This window comes from Diadema antillarum, unplaced genomic scaffold, assembly GCF_040938485.1.
Source record: "Diadema antillarum isolate AM-2024a unplaced genomic scaffold, OU_Dant_1.0 seq00001103_RagTag, whole genome shotgun sequence".
NCBI classification, from domain to species: Eukaryota; Metazoa; Echinodermata; class Echinoidea; order Diadematoida; family Diadematidae; genus Diadema; species Diadema antillarum.
Genome location: NW_027271919.1, coordinates 1,168,489 through 1,188,709, shown reverse-complemented (window position 1 = coordinate 1,188,709; position 20,221 = coordinate 1,168,489). Strand labels below are relative to the sequence as shown.

The 20,221-nt window shown below is 39.6% G+C and overlaps 1 protein-coding gene across 1 annotated transcript in view; it reads right to left on the bottom strand.

The window, feature by feature from the left end:
- LOC139743710 (glycerol kinase-like) overlaps positions 1-14,156 on the bottom strand; it is a 31,244-nt gene extending 17,088 nt beyond the window's left edge. Inside the window, exons 1-4 of the mRNA XM_071654168.1 lie at positions 14,082-14,156; positions 10,848-10,921; positions 7,030-7,214; positions 6,233-6,312 (exon numbers count right to left, since the gene is read on the bottom strand). Coding sequence (XP_071510269.1) covers positions 6,233-6,312; positions 7,030-7,214; positions 10,848-10,921; positions 14,082-14,156 — 414 coding nt within the window. The remainder of the gene's footprint in view (positions 1-6,232; positions 6,313-7,029; positions 7,215-10,847; positions 10,922-14,081) is intronic.
- Between the last annotated feature and the right edge of the window lie 6,065 nt (positions 14,157-20,221).

The following is a 20,221-nucleotide window of genomic DNA, read 5'->3' as shown; positions in this document are numbered from 1 at the left end:
TGGCAGGCACATTTGTGACCCTGCAATCACAAAACCATCAAAAAGTCGCCAGACATGGATTTTTAGTTAAGGGCAGATTCTAAAAGAGCAGACTCTAAGCTTTAAAATGATGTATAACTCAATTCAAATGGACTCCCCTAACCTATCTAAATACTAGAAAGAAAGCACACACTCTGGAAAAGTGTGAACTGAGAAAAGAGGCTCTGAAGTACGGGGTCTATTCAAGCACTTAATATTTACCAAGCTGTGCTAGCTGTGGAATGAAAGGGACAAAACACAGGAAGTAAACCACCACAGCAACAACTAGAGAGGGGCCGTCAAAGGCGGCAGACCCACGCCTAAGTACAAAGTCGGGGTAAACATAATGTGCATTCGGTCATCTACCAGAATTCGGCCACTTAATTGCCAGTGTGCTTTATCACCAGCCAGTGAGTTCTACCAAAGATCGTACACTGAAGTGTACGATCTTTGGTTCTACAGTCACATCACACGCAAATCACATAATTACACATACGGTATTAACACTCATTCACGTACAGGAAAGTCCGTAAGTCTCCTCCAAAAATCCATCGAAAATCCTAAGTTCCACCGTCAAAAGTGCAGAATCGGAACTTTTCCAAGCGCGCGCGAATTAAGTCCAGTTTTAAGAGTATTGTCTACGCGATGGGTCGCGGAAAAAGCGCTAAAAATCGAGAAATACGCCGTTTTCTTGCGGGATATTTTGATTATAGCAAGCCGAGAGTGTGATGATATCAAAGGTCGTATGAGTGTACGATCTTTGATGGTATCCACAAAAGCAAAAAAAGAAAAACAAAATTTACGTACCCCCTAGGCAATTACCCCTATGATTAGTGTCTACGGGAATTATTCAATGCAAGGGTTGAATGCAAATGTCTACTGCACCAGTATTCGGCCACCAACGAGCGCCGCAACGTCCCCGGTGCAATTTTGCACCAACAGTGTAGAGCGCGATGCATTTTCAGCGGCCTTGCACACGCATTGACATTGAGCACGCATATCGTGCAGTGTGACTGCGACCGAGCAAAATGCTCCTCCAACGAAAAAAACAATCAATGTTAATTTGAAAAATCATCAAATATCAAAGGTCGTATGAGTGTACGATCTTTGATGGTATCCACAAAAGCAAAAAAGAAAAACAAAATTTACGTACCCCCTAGGCAATTACCCCTATGATTAGTGTCTACGGGAATTATTCAATGCAAGGGTTGAATGCAAATGTCTACTGCACCAGTATTCGGCCACCAACGAGCGCCGCAACGTCCCCGGTGCAATTTTGCACCAACAGTGTAGAGCGCGATGCATTTTCAGCGGCCTTGCACACGCATTGACATTGAGCACGCATATTATCGTGCAGTGTGACTGCGACCGAGCAAAATGCTCCTCCAACGAAAAAAACAATCAATGTTAATTTGAAAAATCATCAAATATCAAAGGTCGTATGAGTGTACGATCTTTGATGGTATCCACAAAAGCAAAAAAGAAAAACAAAATTTACGTACCCCCTAGGCAATTACCCCTATGATTAGTGTCTACGGGAATTATTCAATGCAAGGGTTGAATGCAAATGTCTACTGCACCAGTATTCGGCCACCAACGAGCGCCGCAACGTCCCCGGTGCAATTTTGCACCAACAGTGTAGAGCGCGATGCATTTTCAGCGGCCTTGCACACGCATTGACATTGAGCACGCATATCGTGCAGTGTGACTGCGACCGAGCAAAATGCTCCTCCAACGAAAAAAACAATCAATGTTAATTTGAAAAATCATCAAATATCAAAGGTCGTATGAGTGTACGATCTTTGATGGTATCCACAAAAGCAAAAAAGAAAAACAAAATTTACGTACCCCCTAGGCAATTACCCCTATGATTAGTGTCTACGGGAATTATTCAATGCAAGGGTTGAATGCAAATGTCGGCTGCACCAGTATTCGGCCACCAACGAGCGCCGCAACGTCCCCGGTGCAATTTTGCACCAACAGTGTAGAGCGCGATGCATTTTCAGCGGCCTTGCACACGCATTGACATTGAGCACGCATATCGTGCAGTGTGACTGCGACCGAGCAAAATGCTCCTCCAACGAAAAAAACAATCAATGTTAATTTGAAAAATCATCAAATATCAAAGGTCGTATGAGTGTACGATCTTTGATGGTATCCACAAAAGCAAAAAAGAAAAACAAAATTTACGTACCCCCTAGGCAATTACCCCTATATTGGTTCTAGTGTCTACGGGAATTATTCAATGCAAGGGTTGAATGCAAATGTCTACTGCACCAGTATTCGGCCACCAACGAGCGCCGCAACGTCCCCGGTGCAATTTTGCACCAACAGTGTAGAGCGCGATGCATTTTCAGCGGCCTTGCACACGCATTGACATTGAGCACGCATATTATCGTGCAGTGTGACTGCGACCGAGCAAAATGCTCCTCCAACGAAAAAAACAATCAATGTTAATTTGAAAAATCATCAAATATCAAAGGTCGTATGAGTGTACGATCTTTGATGGTATCCACAAAAGCAAAAAAGAAAAACAAAATTTACGTACCCCCTAGGCAATTACCCCTATGATTAGTGTCTACGGGAATTATTCAATGCAAGGGTTGAATGCAAATGTCTACTGCACCAGTATTCGGCCACCAATGAGCGCCGCAACGTCCCCGGTGCAATTTTGCACCAACAGTGTAGAGCGCGATGCATTTTCAGCGGCCTTGCACACGCATTGACATTGAGCACGCATATCGTGCAGTGTGACTGCGACCGAGCAAAATGCTCCTCCAACGAAAAAAACAATCAATGTTAATTTGAAAAATCATCAAATATCAAAGGTCGTATGAGTGTACGATCTTTGATGGTATCCACAAAAGCAAAAAAGAAAAACAAAATTTACGTACCCCCTAGGCAATTACCCCTATGATTAGTGTCTACGGGAATTATTCAATGCAAGGGTTGAATGCAAATGTCGGCTGCACCAGTATTCGGCCACCAACGAGCGCCGCAACGTCCCCGGTGCAATTTTGCACCAACAGTGTAGAGCGCGATGCATTTTCAGCGGCCTTGCACACGCATTGACATTGAGCACGCATATCGTGCAGTGTGACTGCGACCGCGCAAAATGCTCCTCCAACGAAAAAAACAATCAATGTTAATTTGAAAAATCATCAAAATACGGGCCAGTTTGTGATGACGGAGAACGAACTTTCATAAATCTAGAAGGACATAGTCCCTCAAATAGGCCTAAACGTAAATTTCGGAATTCTTACGAACATTTGAGCAGCGAAGTCGGATCGTTGGGGAGTTTATGTCTTCGTATGGTAGCGGAAAATCGCAAAGTGAGAAACGGGAAATTTTCGGAATGGTCACTATACCATGGGGTCAAAACTTCAAGGTCACACAGAATTTGCAAGGGTCAACCGATTATCACCAAAATCTAATCGATTCTTTCCTGTCATTATCCAAACATTCCCTGAACATTTCGTGCAAATCCGTTTACCCGTTCTCTTGTTATCTTGTACACAAACAAACAAACAAACAAACAAACAAACAAACAAACAAACAAACAAACAAACAAACAAACAAACAAACAAACAAACATACGGAACCCTTTACATAACCCCCTGCCGATTTTCATCGGCGTGGGTAACAATGAAGGGATTATCAGATGAAACTGAAATTGAGCATGTTCTATTAACATATTCTGTCCATGATTAATGCCAACTTTCAAAGCAGTAGCGTTATCCTTTCAAAAGTTATTAGACTTTCAAGAAATTTCAAGAAATGAAAAGGATACTCTAAGACATACCCAATCATTCTATTCTCCCCCATAAAAGGGTTGTAGAAAAACTGCTGAAAACACACTTTCATATTATGAAAAACTCGATAATGACTTGGTTGACCCATTTCACCTCTTTTGAGTCCTCACGTAAAAACAAGGGGTGCGACTTTTTGTTCGTTTTGTGATGCAAGGTCACATTTGATGTTTAATATATTTGTATTATGTTTTACTTGAACATATGCATACATAGTATGAATATCTCTACTGTATATATACTGTGTGTATTATATTGATATGACACTTTGTTACATGTGTATATTAAGTACATCGTATTATGATAATGTATGTGTGCACATTTGTACAGAGACATGCATAGCCTAGGTAATGCTCATATTTGTATGCTTTATACATAAATCACTTTTTGGACAAACAATACGCCATGCATAATTGGTAAATCAATTGGATAAAGGAAATCTAAACCAACTGGCCTAGTTACCAGGCTGGCATGGGGGCATAAAGGAAGACAACAATGGAATTTTCATTCAGACACGATTTAGAGGCATGGAGCAAAGTCTGCAAAGCCAATCAAATTTTGACGACAGGTGTCCTCCTTCACCAAGAGAAAGATCTGTTTCCAGGGTTGAGGCATGCTTGCCCTTTGAATGCCACAGGAAGTAATGTGTTACTCTCTTGGCTTCTAATCACAAAACAGCACCAAAGACAGTCTCTAACACAAATTTTTCAGGGATGGTGTAGTATTTGTGGAGATGGGGATTGGGCTTTTAACTTTTTGCGAGATACCAGGACACGACTTATGAAATGATACACAGCATATCATTCGAAGAGGAATTTAAAGTTTATTTGATGAAAATCAGTTTCGGAATGGCTGAGGTACATCCAAAAACAATATAAAACAGAGAGATTGTAATAAAAGGTGGGTACTACCTTTTATTAGGATCACTCTGTTTTGGATATCTCAGCCACATCCAAACCAATTTTAATCAAATAAACGGTGAATTCCATTTGGAATTACTTGTTCTTTCATTTTTCATAAGAGGTTTCTTATTATCTCACCAAAAAATGCTAGAAACCTGAAGTTAGGTCTCAACCAGAACTATATAATCCCTTTAATCCTTGCTTTAATGTGGTGCCAAGATGTTGCTTGCACAGGTGCTAGTTTTAGTATGCAGTAAAACACAGAAAGTTTTCAGAATTACAGCACCCTAATGCAACACAGCAAACACAGGTGCATGCACTGTAACAATGGTCTATAATCTTTCCAAGCTGTATGATCCACACAGTGCAATAGCAATTTAAAAAAAAAAAAAATGAAATGATGTTCTGTACATTCCAAGACATACATTTTTGTTTTGTTTTGTTTGCTCTTTGTTTCTTTTTCTTTGTGTGTGTGTTTTTTTGTTTGTTTGTTTTTTTGTTTTTTGTTTTTTGTTTTTTGTTTTTTGTTTTTTGGTTTTTTTTGTTTTTTTTTTTTGGGGGGGGGGGGGGGGGGGTTAACATGCACCAACCAGAAATGTTTCTTACATAGAATACATTGATAGTCATAAATTCTCACGTATCACACGCAAACAAGGTGCATTGTATCTGAGCGGGAAATAAGATGACATTAAAGGACAAGTTCACCTTCATAAACATAAGGATTGAGAGAATGCAACAATATTAGTAGAACACATCAGTGAAAGTTTGAGGAAAATTGGACAATCGATGCAAAAGTTATGAATTTTTAAAATGTTTGTGTTGGAACCGCTGGATGAGGAGACTACTACAGCTTGTGAGTCATATGCGTACAACAGTATAAAGAAAATGTAAAAGAAAAGTCAACATATTTTCACTTTTTTCGCATAATAAAAGAACTCTTGACTTGCCTCTTTCTAAAGGCAGGGGGAATAATATTACCCATAACATTTGTCGGTAACGAGTCAGGGGAATATGTACTTTTTTCAAAAGATGGAATTTTGTGAAATTCTCTTTATATTTTCCTTATATTGTTGTACGCATGTGACATCTAAGTTATTCATACACTGCAGTAGTCTTCTCATCCAGCGGTTACTGCACAAAAACTTCAAAAATTCATAACTTTTGAACGGATTGTCTGATTTTCCTCAAACTTTCAATGATGTGTTCTACTAATATTGCTACATTCTCTCAATCCTTATGTTTATGAAGGTGAACTTGTCCTTTAACTTCTTTCTCTTCAGTGAATATCATTCACAGAAGTTCATCAGAATCTCTATTGTTTGTGCAATTTGTGAAATTAAATAGGAAAGTTTCACATTTTAGAGAGAATAAAAGTTTACTGTCACCATTTGTTATGGAGAGCATTACTGGCATTAAAAGACTTGCATGGCAGACATGTCATCACACACAGGAGTAAACTTGAACAAAGAGGTAAAGTTTCTGCAGACACACTGAGCACAATACCTGTAAATGTTCCTTTGTCTTGCTTGGTGTCTTAGCAACCAGCTGGTCAACAGTGGTGGCCGTCCTTGCATCTAGCCACACTAAAAAGATAAAACAAATATATTAATTATAAGAACAAATAAATGAATAAATAATTCTCACTTCAGAAAAGCATAACCTATGATATTCATTTTATTCTTTGGAGTACAAAAAATCCAATTGAGTACTGGTTGATACGACGGCTCTTTCAAAACAAAAGATCACATAGAAAATATAGATTTTTGGACATTTTCCGTTACTGGAATTATGATATTTGCATTTTACCACTCATCAACTTTACAAGTAATTATCTCATAAAAAGCAGACTATATTCATGTTGGGCCTGTAGGTCCATGATGACTCGTACTATAGTGTTCACAGATCATCACAAGCATTCACATGCACTGTCTATATCTGTATCCTCATTCTAAGTTTCCACGACATGAGATCATTTTATCTCCCTCAACTTTCCTATACCATCATGGCCGTCTTGTGGGACTTCATGCTATTACACCTGATGAAAGTCTCACTAGCATTGTCAAGTTCTAAGAAGAATTTGCGCAAACAGAAACAAATGGCCAGTTATGGCAAAGTGCTTCCAAAGACAACAAAAAGATCAATTGTTACAGAGCATTTGCAGCCACCATAGTCATAAAAATATTAATCATACAACATTATCAACAGGGCAACAAAAAGACCAATTGTTACAGAGCATTTATTTTACAGCCACCATACTCATAAACTGACAATCATAGAGTATTAACAGCCACCATACTCACAGATGGCAGGGTGAAGGGGCTCTCCATTAGTCCGGTCCCACACCACTGTGGTCTCACGCTGGTTGGTGATACCGATGGACTTGATACCGGCGGGGTCGACGCCCTGGTCTCTCAGCTTCCTGACGGTTTTCTCGATGCACTCCTTGACTGTGGAGAGGATCTCCTTGGGATCTTCCTCAACCCACCTGGAAGACAGACAGGAGAAAAGATTCATTCATTTAAGCATAGGCGCCCGGTTGATAGCGTTTGTTGACTATTGCTAGTCACCTTGGGCGAACCACGAAATGTCGGTCCAGGTCAATTTCATGTTTTAGAGTAGGCCCTGTGCGAATGTGCCTTCAAAGTCCATTGAAACTGGTCTTCTAGGCAATCGATGATGGTTATGGTGATGATGATGGTGGAGATTATGACTATCTAAATTCAAATTTACTTATGTTCTGATCATATTCTTCGCCATAATAAACATGATTGAAAATGATATAATCTTTAGTAGTTCTAAGTAGATTCATTATTATCGTTTGAATAATTATCATTATGATGATTATCATTATCTTCATCATTACCATTTATGTCTTCATACGATTATCATTATTATTTCCATTATTATATAAATATCATTTTTTTTCATAACAATAACAATTTATTATTGTCATTGCTATCATAACAGGATCAAAATTTGTCCATTATTCAGAATCTAAACAACCACTAGTAATCTGGCGTAAGCACCCATATTCGTATAACCCCCCACCCCCTTTCATAACATATTGCTGTGATTGTAAGATATGCTGTAGAGATGTTCTTCAGATGATAAAATGCTGATAAAGCTGTGCTTGTGAGATTATGATGCCATTTTTGGCAGACAGCATGCTGCCTATTAAATACACAGTAAAACAAATACAAGTGTGTACCCCCTGGGCCAAGTTCAATGTACAGGATGAACCTTAGCAGACATAGTGACAATAAATGGCTTTGTGCAGACATTTATAACCCAAATTTTCAGATAGAGTAGTCCAGCTGTATCTACACTGCACCACCTCCAACAACTGATGTATTAAGACAGGAGGTAATGTTAGTATCAAAACACTCTGAAGTAATTAATATTCACACACTATCTTATGGTGTCTAAATCCACATGCTGTTTTAAATGCTAACTAGTGTTTTATCCAGGGGCCCATTTCATAAAACTTGTCATCAGTGACAACTGCCACATTTCTATGACAAATTTGCTCTCAGCCAATCAGATTCAAGGATTTCAGTAACTCGTCACATCTATGACAACTTGTCACTGATGACAAGTTTTATGAAACGGGCCCCAGGTCTATCAATAATGGACTTGCATTTTTATCTTTAAAAGACTAAATTTGCTGCTAAATTCTTCAAACCATGTTTCCTCTCTGCAGAAAGTACGGTTGAAAACGAAGGGTAACTTTAACAAATACCTTTCAATATCCATTCAGCTGGAATCACTGAATCTTTTACTGAAGCACAAGGAGAAAAAAAAAATCCAGTGCCTTAGACTATCCATATATGAGGACTTATCATAGCTGATCAATGTGGAAGAATAGTTAGAGTATAAAAGAAAAAGTAATCAAGGATTAGGCCCTACTAACAGCAAACTGCACTTTACTGAACTTCCCTTGTAAGCTGTTATGATCATCAGTAAAACTCAAATGGTGGGAAATGGTTTGGACAGGGACCGACTACCGGTACACATTGTCTGATGGGTCATGGTCAAATTATGAATTATAAAACAAATAACACATTATTTGTCCAATGCAATATGATATTAATCCGTATGCTGTTAGAAGGGGGAAAATGACTACTGCATGTACAAAGTGTAAAAAGGAACATAAGAAGTTGAGAAGAAATGAGAAAGGAAAAGAAGAAAAATAAGCATTGAGAGAAAGCACAAAAGAAAGAATACAGTATAGAGGAATGAGTCTAACAGATGAATAACTAAAATGATGCAAGAATTAATTTGAATAGATGGATGACTTAATGAATACATAAATGAATAAATGAACAGATCATTGTTTCGTGAATACATGTCAAATAAACAATTGAATAGATGAATGACTTCATAAATACATTTCACTTTTTCAATGACTCCATGAATACATGAATAAATAAATGCATACATTCAATATCTTCTTGAATACAAGAATAAATAAATGAATAGATAAACGAGTGAATAAACAACAACAGATGATACAGACAGATAGAAAGAGAAAGTGAGAAGAGAGCTGTCAGCTTGGTACAGGAAGTGAAGCCTGTGTCATGGATGAGGTCAGTATATTGAGTTTCCTAATCAAATTAACCCTGTCCCGGGAGAAAGTGTGGAAAAACACAACTGGCAATGGCTTTTGGGCAAGCTTGGTATTGATACAGGTGTTGTGCTTTTTGGAGACATCAGCTGTTAACCCGTTGAGGATGAGTCCCGAGTAAACTCAGGCAGGCGTCCATGGGAAATGCGTGTAGTAGCAAAATCAGTCCATCCTCAATGGGTTAATCATGGTTCTTTGGGATTAGTGCAGTACACACATAGAGAGGTGACATTCAAGTCATTTATGACAACCAACTTGGCTCCCAGCTTGATGAATGATACCTGAAATCCTGCAAAATCAACAGGGTGCACTGTACTGTATGTCCCCCCCCCAAAAAAAAAAAAAATAAAAATAAAAAAAATTAAAAAAAATTAAAAAAAATACAACGGGACCCTCTGCAATGATAACTTTAAAAATAGTGAATAAATCCAAATGCAATTTCAGAGTATGAAACTATAATTTATTACCAACGTCTTGCAGAAAACCTCATCTGATTTGCTTCAGTGGTCAAATAAAAATGAGGATTTTTGTAAAGTATGTCAGGAATCCCTTCCCTCCAGGTTCTGTCCATTGTGTTCACACATTGATAAAATTAAATATACAAGGTGTACACTGTATGCAGGTCCAAAAGCATCCTACATTTGTAAGTGCTAAACTTGGAAGAATCACATCCATGACATGTTTCACAACGATTCACATTTCTCTGTGACCACTTTAACCAAATTGAATGGGGTTTTCAGTAAATAAAGGTAAGATATTATATTTCTAGATCCTAAAATAGCACTTAGACAGTTTAATCATATTGGAAGTTATCAATGCAAAAAAAAATCTGATTGTATTTTTTTTTTTTTTTTTTAGGGGGGGGGGGGGGGACACACTGTACTTCAAAGCATACTTTCACACTCACAAACAATGGACCAGTTTGCTGATCTAGCATCACACAAACTCATGCCTCCTGCTATGACTAAGATTACCATGGTAAAACATGATGCCTGCTGTGCATTGCCTGACACAGCAAAAGCAGACATAGATGGGATGTCTTTAATTAGTCCACAATTTAGAGAAGCTGAAGCACAAAATAGCTCATTACCAGGCATTCATCGATGCATTCATAAATATTTTACTTAGTAGCTGTGTCACTTATAAAGAATTGTTATTAACATAATTTGTCAACTTGTATGCATCAATAAGAAGTATAATGTAAGAACATGTGATGAAAATTCTCTGTTTCTTACGACAGTGTATATCACTTACCTGTAGTATCTATTAGCTGTTTGGAAGTCTATTCACTTATTGATTCTATTCATTTCTTTCTCCACTTTTCTTTAAAAACAATCTCAGTTCTTACTTTATTATACGCCTGAGACTTAACTCGTTGAGGACGGTTTGATTTTGCTATGAACTATAACACACACCCATAGACACTTGCCCGAGATTTTGGGAGTCATCCTCAATGGGTTTTATACATGTAAGTTCATTCAACCCATGACTCACCCTTCATTGGGAAAAGACTGCTTCAGCTCAATTTGATGGTGGGCCACCAGCTCCGACGTCTTACTTGAAAACACCTAGTGAAAACAACAAAAGTTTTGAAATCTTGTAATCAGAAAGCCAGAAGGCTGCTGTGTACAGTGACAAAAACATTTTACTAACTTTAAACAATAACTCAACTGAACTTTAAATGTTCAAGATTAAGTGTAAAACTCTTTCCAAAGTACTGTGAGTGTTCCTTGAACTCTATTGCCAAATGATGTGGTTGAATGAAGACTATTCACCCATTTGACATTACAGAGTTCCTAAAGATAATCGTACCTGCTACAGACTGTAAATATATTCTCATACTGTAACATTACACAGGTGAGGTATTGTGGCTGGGTGGATAAGACCATCTCTAGACTCTAAATTCTGAGGTCTCTGGTTCACGTCCATTTGGAAAAGCAGGTCAGCCACCTTCATACAAAGCACTATTCCCTCCTTGTCCTAAATGTAGGAAATTTCAGGCCATTTGTTCCATGGTAGCTGATTCATTTCAGCATTTTAAATGCTTCCTCTTGTCAGGAAATGTGAACTTGTTCCAAATAAATTTATTTCATTAAAAGATTTTAACAAATCACTTGAGGCACTAAATTCTTTTTCCCTGTGTAACGAAGGACATCATATAATTATAAAGACCTTTTGTGATATTCAAAACCTGAATACATTTTACCATTGTACTGTTCTCTCACTTCAAACATTTTGAAACAATATATAGATGAAAAACAATTGTACATACAGTAGACTTCTAGATGACTGTACAGACAATTACCATTGAAGAGGAGCAACCAATGGCACTATATTGCAACACTGCTACATTTAAAAATTCAGATACAAATTTAGCAAAATTGTTTGTTTTTGTTTACATCAGAACATTTCTCTGCCACCATATTCAAGGTCCACTTTGTTGGTTGCCAACTGCAATAAAATGTATAGCAACTGTTACATTGCCACTGTTACCATAGCAGCATTAACAATGCATGTCAAAACACATTTAAAGCCCAGGGCCCTTGGGGAGAAAAACTGGGATGGTTGAGCTTTTCCAGCAGGTGACGATTGGGGGGGGGGGGGGGGGGGGGTGAAGAATAGCAATTACCATAGCTTGATTGGCAATAAATCATGTCCAAATGAGATCAGATTAATTTACTCCACATGTCACAGGATCACATCACATCACACATGATTAACGAGCATCAAAGGTTTTGGGTTTTGTTTTTTATAGGCCTGAAAATATTCATATTATTTTATGTGACAGGTTCAAAATCTAAGCAGGGATCTCCACGCTGATCCCTTTAATGGGTCCCACACGTTGCCAGCAAGATCAAGGGTGAAATAACACTGACCACTGGCGCAGGGCATAAAAATTATTGGCACGTCACTTTTTTTATCTGGACTTTGACCATAAATTCAAGTCATAAACGAGGAAAGACTAACGCTTGTTTACCAGCGTGATTCATTTTTCACATTCTTCCCCTTCACTGCCAATCATCGGCTGATCAATGGTTGGCTTAGACTCTATACAAGAGTACGAACAGTACAAGTGTGTAAGCTGTGTGAACACATATTTCACTGTGCTGTAATCCGTCACCTGACTGACAACAACATCATTTCGGATGCCCAGCATGGTTTCCGCAAACTGAGATCGTGCGAAACACAACTCATCTGCATGCTGGATGACCTTGCCAAGGGTTTAGACATGAAGTCACAAATTGATGTGGTCCTTCTCGATTATGAGAAGGCCTTCGATAAAGTCTCCCATCGACACCTCATGGAGAAGGTCCAGCACTATGGAATCTGTGGTAAAACAGCAGATTGGATATCTGATTTCCTCCACTCACGCACACAATCTGTTCTTGTTGATGGCCAGGAGAGCAGGGAATCCCCTGTTACATCGGGAGTCCCACAAGGAAGTGTCTTGGGCCCCCTGCTCTTCCTCATCTTCATCAACGACCTGCCGGACTGCATCTCAAGTTCATCTGTCAGACTATACGCTGATGATAGTGTGGTTTACAGGCACATTTCTTCACCTGCTGACTCAACCCGCTTGCAGAGGGACTTAGATGCAGTTCAAGAATGGGAAGCGAAATGGCTGATGCGATTTAATGCTACCAAGTGTCAGGTCTTGCAGGTCACCAACAAGAGGAATCCCGTTTCTGCCTCCTACACCATTCATGACCATGTACTACAAGTTGTCCGCTCAACCAAATACCTGGGTGTCCATATCGATTCAAGATTGAATTTCAACAATCATGTGGATACCGTCACCAAGAAAGCTTTCTTCTCACGCAACCTACGTCATAGCAGCCAAAAAGTCAAAGAAGCTGTCTACACAACATTCATCCGACCAACTGTCGAATACGCAGCGACTTCATGGGATCCGCACACACAACGGAACATACACAAGCTTGAGCAGGTTCAGAGAAGTGCAGCTCGATTTGTCACGGGCGACTTCGAAAGATCTAGCAGCGTCACAGCCATGCTCGATCATCTCAAGTGGCCTCCACTGCAGGAACGTCGCTCCCAAAATCGTCTGCTGATGATGTATAAGATCAGACATCACTTGGTTGACATCCATTGGCAGACTTACCTGACCCAGCTCTCAACATCTACCAGAGGACACTGTTCCCGATTCACTATCCCCCACACCAATACTAGAGTCTACAGCGTATGCCAACTCATTCTTCCCACGCACCATCCGGGACTGGAACAGCCTGCCTGTTGATCCTGCCACATACCCATCCCTCATCGCCTTCAAAACTGCGCTGAGGGAACTCTGTAGGATGTAACTCTTCATCCAGAGATTTTTACTCGCACCTGTAAATATTTTTCACCTGATTTCAAATTTCTGTTGCCCCGGTGCGGCGTATGCGCATGTTCTCGCAGTGCGTTCATCCTCGACCATTTGAGGGCAGCACTTTATCGGAAGAAGAAGAAGAAGAAGTCTGCAGCTGTTTTTTGGCCAGGCATCTCGGGGTGCGGGTGTGGCTCGGAGGCCTCGAACGAATGTTGCCGCGTTCCCGCAGCCCCGCTGAGTGCCACAGGCGCAGCACGCACGCAGACAGACGAAAGCTGGCGGTGCGGCGGTCGGTCCGAGCAGAGAAGCTGACATACGTGTTGGCAAAGATCTGCTCAGACCATAAGCACGATCGTTGAATTTCTTGTTGAAACTCAGTAGAAGTCTATGCATAAACTCACCAGAAACCTTGTACTGCTTGTTCCCTGGTCTACGGCACCAACTAGAGGTCCGAGATCTTTCCCACTCTCAGCCATGATTTAATTAATGATCGTTCGTTTGCTGGTTTAGCCACAAGGTCACGAAGAGGAGCACAACAGACACGCCAGAGTCTAGCACGTCTAGGTAGCAGGTAAATCTGTGTATGACGTATGACTTGAAGTTGATGGTGAAGCAGATTTCTAGACGATGTTCTAGTCAAGTGAACTGTTTCCAAAACGCCAGGTGTAACTTGTTAGGCCTACTCACTGGCGGTGGCACGAATACGTCCAATTTGCCTCCAAATGCAAGTGAGATTCATTAAATTTATTTTCAGCAGTGCATGCTCCGCATAGCATCGTATCGTACCGGTACACACCATACGCATACAATGTGTACTGTACCCGAATCTGCTGCGGATGCCCCGTGGTGGTGGTGATTTACTAGCTGTACTAGTGACTGGATGTTCATACGACTAGATGCAGTCGCACCGATAACGCGACACGCATTATCCAGGGCGCAGTCAATAAAACGGGCACTAATGTTTGTCGTACAAAGAAAACGACCCGCGCGAAATTGCGCTGCACTACCCCACAACGCTGGGAGCAAGCTATCGATGGCACGTCGGTCATGGACACACCCCCTTCACACCTGTCATTCATAACTTTTTTTCACATACTAGTACACTCGAGTACAATGTACTGGTATTTCGAGAGAAAGGCATACAGTACACACTTGGGTATACCTCCATTCATCTCCCACGCGGGTACAAAGTGTTTAACAAGAAGGAATGGTACTAAGAAAGCGTATCCCATGAACACACAGAGCAGGTGACTGATAGAATGTTGAAGAGCGAATTGACAGGATAAAATATCCGTTTGAATACATTTTTATTTATTTCGGTCCATGTAGTAAAAGTTCTGTTGAATGAGTAGCTCAGTTGATACTTTAGGGGGAAGGGGTCTAACTGTTATTTTGGTATTATCTACTTCTTGATTTGGAGGATCTCGACTTTTTGGCCGCTGTTTTCTCCCAAACATCACTGGCTCCTCTGACTTTCAAAGTTTTGTCACAACTTATCATCAACCGCACACACACACACACACACACACACACACACACTAAATGGTTGGTTCTCATATGAGTGTTTAACTATTTGATTTGAGATTGCTATGATAGAGAAAGTGATCTTCAAGAATATTTGAAGAGTTTGTTGGCAAAAACCGATAAGTCCATTTTTGAAGATTTTGATGTACGGTCTCTGTCTTAAAGTACAAAATAATACCTTCTAAATGATATATTGGTCACTACATATAAAGGTACATTTTTGAAGTTATGGTCAAAAGAAGCAAAATTTTTCTTATTATTTTCTTCATTTTTCTTGACCTTTAATCGCTAATATCTCCATTTGGCAAATATGGACTTATCGGTTTTTGCGAACAAACTCTTCATTTTCTTGATTGCAAAGATGGTCCAATGCACCAATCAAAGTACAGTGATTGAATTTATTCGTCACTGTTAGTTGCATCAGTTCATTCCAATAATTATTTCATCGTTTCTAATTGCTTTCTTCTCTTTTTAAAGTTACATTTATTTTATTCTTTGAGAATGGAGCATAAAATGATTTCTGATCGTTACAGACTATCCATCATGTTCATGATCGTTCAAGATTTATCATTACGTTTCACCCTTGTTTGAAGCCGATCCGCGAACGCGAGAATGACAATAAACATCTTAGGGTTAACCGAAATAATATCAAAACACGTGACACAGCATGATTATGCACAGAAAGACACCGCAGATATCACAAATTCTTTATGGTCGTGACCTTTCAGAATTACTTTGACCTTGGCGAACTAGACGTTGCCAAATATTTGCAAATATGCGAGTAAATTTGCACAAGAAAACGAATTCACACCTCAATAGTGTCAGCCTGTATAACAAAATTATATACTATTGCTAAGTCAGACGAATTAACTTATGTTTGAGATGTCGGCATGCACGAAATGAAAGAGGACTGTTTGGTCGTTACCTGATTTTCCACGGATATAAAGCTCGATAAAAAGCAAAATCGTTCGGAAAAAAGACATTGCATTGATGTTGCAAGTTCCTAAAGCAGTCTGCTCAAAACTCTTTAACTCGTCTTAAGATTTTTTGTTTTTGTTTTTAATATCATTTTATAATTATACCTTTTATTGTGACTGTCTTACTAATTGGCTGTTTTATGCAACACGCAATCATTAAAAAAGGCATATTTATCCTTTTTCCTACAGTTGTATTTCCATACGAACCTCCGCAATATTGTACTTACATCTGTAATATCTGATTATACAACAGAATACCTGAATATAAGAAAGACCCAAATCAATTGCAGGAAATTAAGGAAAAATGGAAATAAGTAAGTAACTTCTTAATATTCGTATTTTTCAGTTATTGGAAGATTATATATACAAATTCAAATGTAAAACAGTCACTTGACTGATTATCTATCTTTGCATGCAGGCCCGTAGCCAGGGGGGGTGCGTCGGGTGCGTACGCACCCCCCCCCCCCCCAAATTCTGAAAGGTCCACTTTTTCATAATAACGGTTTTTAGCAATTCTCAAGATAACAATCCAAATAAATATAAAGACACATTATATGCTACGTAAATGTGGAAGAGTACGTTTAACAATGTTAAAAATAATTGTACGAAACCCTTTTGTTGTATGAACCATCGGATCGTCCCCATGCACACAAACACAAATGTTATGTATCAATTTGTGCGAGCTATTACATTGAAAACTTTCGGTCATCTGCGAAGCCGCGCTTCCGCGCGAACGCTACACTCTAAGAAAAAAAGGTTCTCAAATGGTTCTCGTCGGCTCCAAAATGGTTCTCATCAGATGGTTCTCGCAAAATGGTTCCGATGAGCACCTTTAAATGGTTCCCAATCGAAATGGTTCCGTTCGTCACCATTTGCTAGTATGCGACCCAGTCCCCGAGTGTTATTTGTGGTACTCCTGCAGGTCAAACAATATCTTTAGGTTTACTTTCATTTTTCCCCTTGCTGTGTATTCGAATGCCAGATGTAAGAATCACCAAAAATGTGGTATTGGTACAAAAATATTGTATTTGTTTCTACTGCTGTGATAATAAAAAGTACATATTGTTTTTTATCGTAGACTAATGACTTCTCTTGGCTGCGTGCCAACTGATACCTGCCACCATCCAATTTTAGCGCTCGATCAGATATGCGTACGCGTAAACGCACACATACTTGTACTGCACTGTTGCACCATCGCAAATGGGAATCTTGTGTATGTAACCGCCGCGGCACGCGCCGCGGCTATGTAGCTCTGTGCTGCCTGCGCCCTGCCTATGCAAACCTACCACCACACAGCGGGTAGAGTGTAAATGCGATACCGTGCATGCAGCAGCAGCAGCAGTTGCAGGTTAGACGACGGCTAGTAGACACATACACAGTAGGTCTATGCATCACACGAACGGCACCCGGTAACGTTAGACATTAATTTTGTCAAAGTGGACTGGAAACGTGTCACTGATGTCAATTCCATTTTCGCTAGGCAGTCATCACAATTTAGGAGAATAGGTAAGATTTTTAGTTTTAATGTGGTTTTATCTCATTTTTAGATGACATTCGTTGGTACAAAATCAAGTTAGATTGATCACTCAGTTTTCGGTTTCAGTCAGTAGAATCTAACAGCTACAGTGATAACCTTTAAGTAACGGTTAGATCCTAATGTAAGATCTGATTTGATCGTAGCAGCTATCTTGTGTAATGTTTACCAGGTACAGTAGATCCAGATAACAATTAATAACATGTTAGGCCGAACGTTAAAACTTTACAATTAGAAATTTGGCATAGCAATGGGCTAGCCCGAACAGACGCCGTGCGGAGCATGGCTGTCACGTTTTTACAGCGACTGGGCCGAGCTAAGTTACTTAGTTAGGCCTGCATGTAACGTTTATGCCTATTAAAAGTAGAGTCAAACTCCGAAACGCAGCCGAACGCAAAGATATATACTGTGTACAAGGAGCACCCCGGGGTAAGGCCTATACCGGTACATGCAATTAGGAAATTTGTTCTATATAAGTTATAACTGTTGTTTAATGTTAAGTATTAACGTTTGATAGAGCCAATAGAGGTCTGTCTACAGCCCAGTAGGCCTAGGTCAAAATCTCTTCAGTATGTTTTTAGGCTTATTCTAAGTAAGGAGTCACGTCATGTAATGCCGTGTTCTGTTTATCGAATTATAGCAATGACTTTGTTTTATTAACGCGGTGTAGGTCTGTTGTATCTTTCAATTCATATGTCAGGGAAGTGGACACACCAACATGCACAGAAACCAGGGAACAAGTAACTCCGGCCGGGACGATAACCAGTACGGACGTGTTTGGGTCGCTGGTGCGGTTAGGGAACAAGGTAGACTCTACATTGATCAGAGAGACAACCCGTGCGTGACAGACCGTTGACCGCGGCCAGAACCGTAGGCTTAACACTAGCCAAGAATGAGCTAGGCGGCCACAAGAATTCGTCGATCAGAATAAGAGCCCGGGATAGCCCATCCACAGCATCAGCCAGAACCCTGGGCTAGTCGAGAATGAGCTGTGTTGCTAAGACAATACATCGATCAGAATGACAGCCCGTGATAGCCCGTTGACAGCATCAGACAGAACCCTGGGATAGTAAAGAATGAGCTGGGTGCCCAAAAGAATACATCGATCAGAATGACAATTTTGGCCCAGATAGCCCGTTGACAGCATCGACCAGAAACCTATGCTAGCCAAGAATGAGCTGAGTTAAAGAGAAAACACTGATGCTGCCAGAGAAAACCTTTTAGAAATATGTAGATAGGGTAGGTAAGTCCGTTTGCATTGACTTTCACATAGTGTATTTTATAGCTGCTCTTTCAGAATCTGCCGTCAACCAAAAATTCATGTCTGGCGACTTTTTGTTGGTTTGTGTGATGGAGGGTCACATATGTTTTGTTATGATCCCAATACAGTATTTGCAACTTACAATGTACCAGTGATAATGTTTCAGTATAATTTGCATTTAACAACTTTGAATCAACTGTATTGGGGGGGGGGGGGGGGGGGGGGGGGGTAGACGTATTAAATGAGATCAGACCAGATGCCAATCTGAGAAGTGGAGTCATTCATAGTTTTAAACTTTAAAAGCACAGATGGAAAATGCTCTTTATACTTCTCCAGTTATTGTGTGGTCAATTTCTGCACACTTTTTAAAGTTTGCACCTAGACTGGTAAAACTTATTGCATTTATACCCACGCAGGAATTACGTATTGTGTAGAGAATTGAAGATTATGTAATTTATTTCAAAGCACTGATGCACCTCTTGTCAACAGTTTATATTGTTTTTGCAGAGATACAAAATGTACGGGATGTTATCTGTACGTGGTGGTGGTGTTTAAAAGACTGTTGCCAAATTTGGTGAACAAAATGACAAATGCTAACAACATATTGTCATGGGCAGGTTATAGGACATCAAATTCAAACCTCAGCTTTAGGCCTGCATTGTATATAGTTTACTCTAATGAATTTATGGCTCTGCTTTTAAAAAAAGTGTAAATTTTTATTGATTCCCAATGTTATATATTTTAGATCATGGTTGAGGAATTTTGTTCATTCATTCTTGTGAAACTGTGTGGGTGTGGTATCCTAGCTCTTTTCCCCTTGGGATTCCTATTATTTTTCACATTATAATACAATGTGTTCTTGTGTGTGTGTGTGTGTATGTGTGTATGTGTGTGTGTTTTCGTAGGACATGCTGTAAATTGTCAGAGCTCATGATTAACCTGAATTGATACTCTTCTTGTATTTGCAGTTGTATAGAATTGTCTATGGTGCTTTCAAATTGCAGAACAACAACAACAACAAAAGGTCACTCGTATACAAACAAAGATAAGTTAATTCAAGTACTCGACGTTATAAATGTGAAGTGAAGTGGAGGAGTATAAAGCTTATCCTCTCCCAAGTATCATACCAGCAATATAATGTATGTTTTCTGTGACAATACCAAAGGTCCTGTTTAATGGAATTGTTTTCGTGCCCTTTGTAGTTGCTGTTAGGACAAATATGCTTTAAAAGAAACAAAAAAAAAA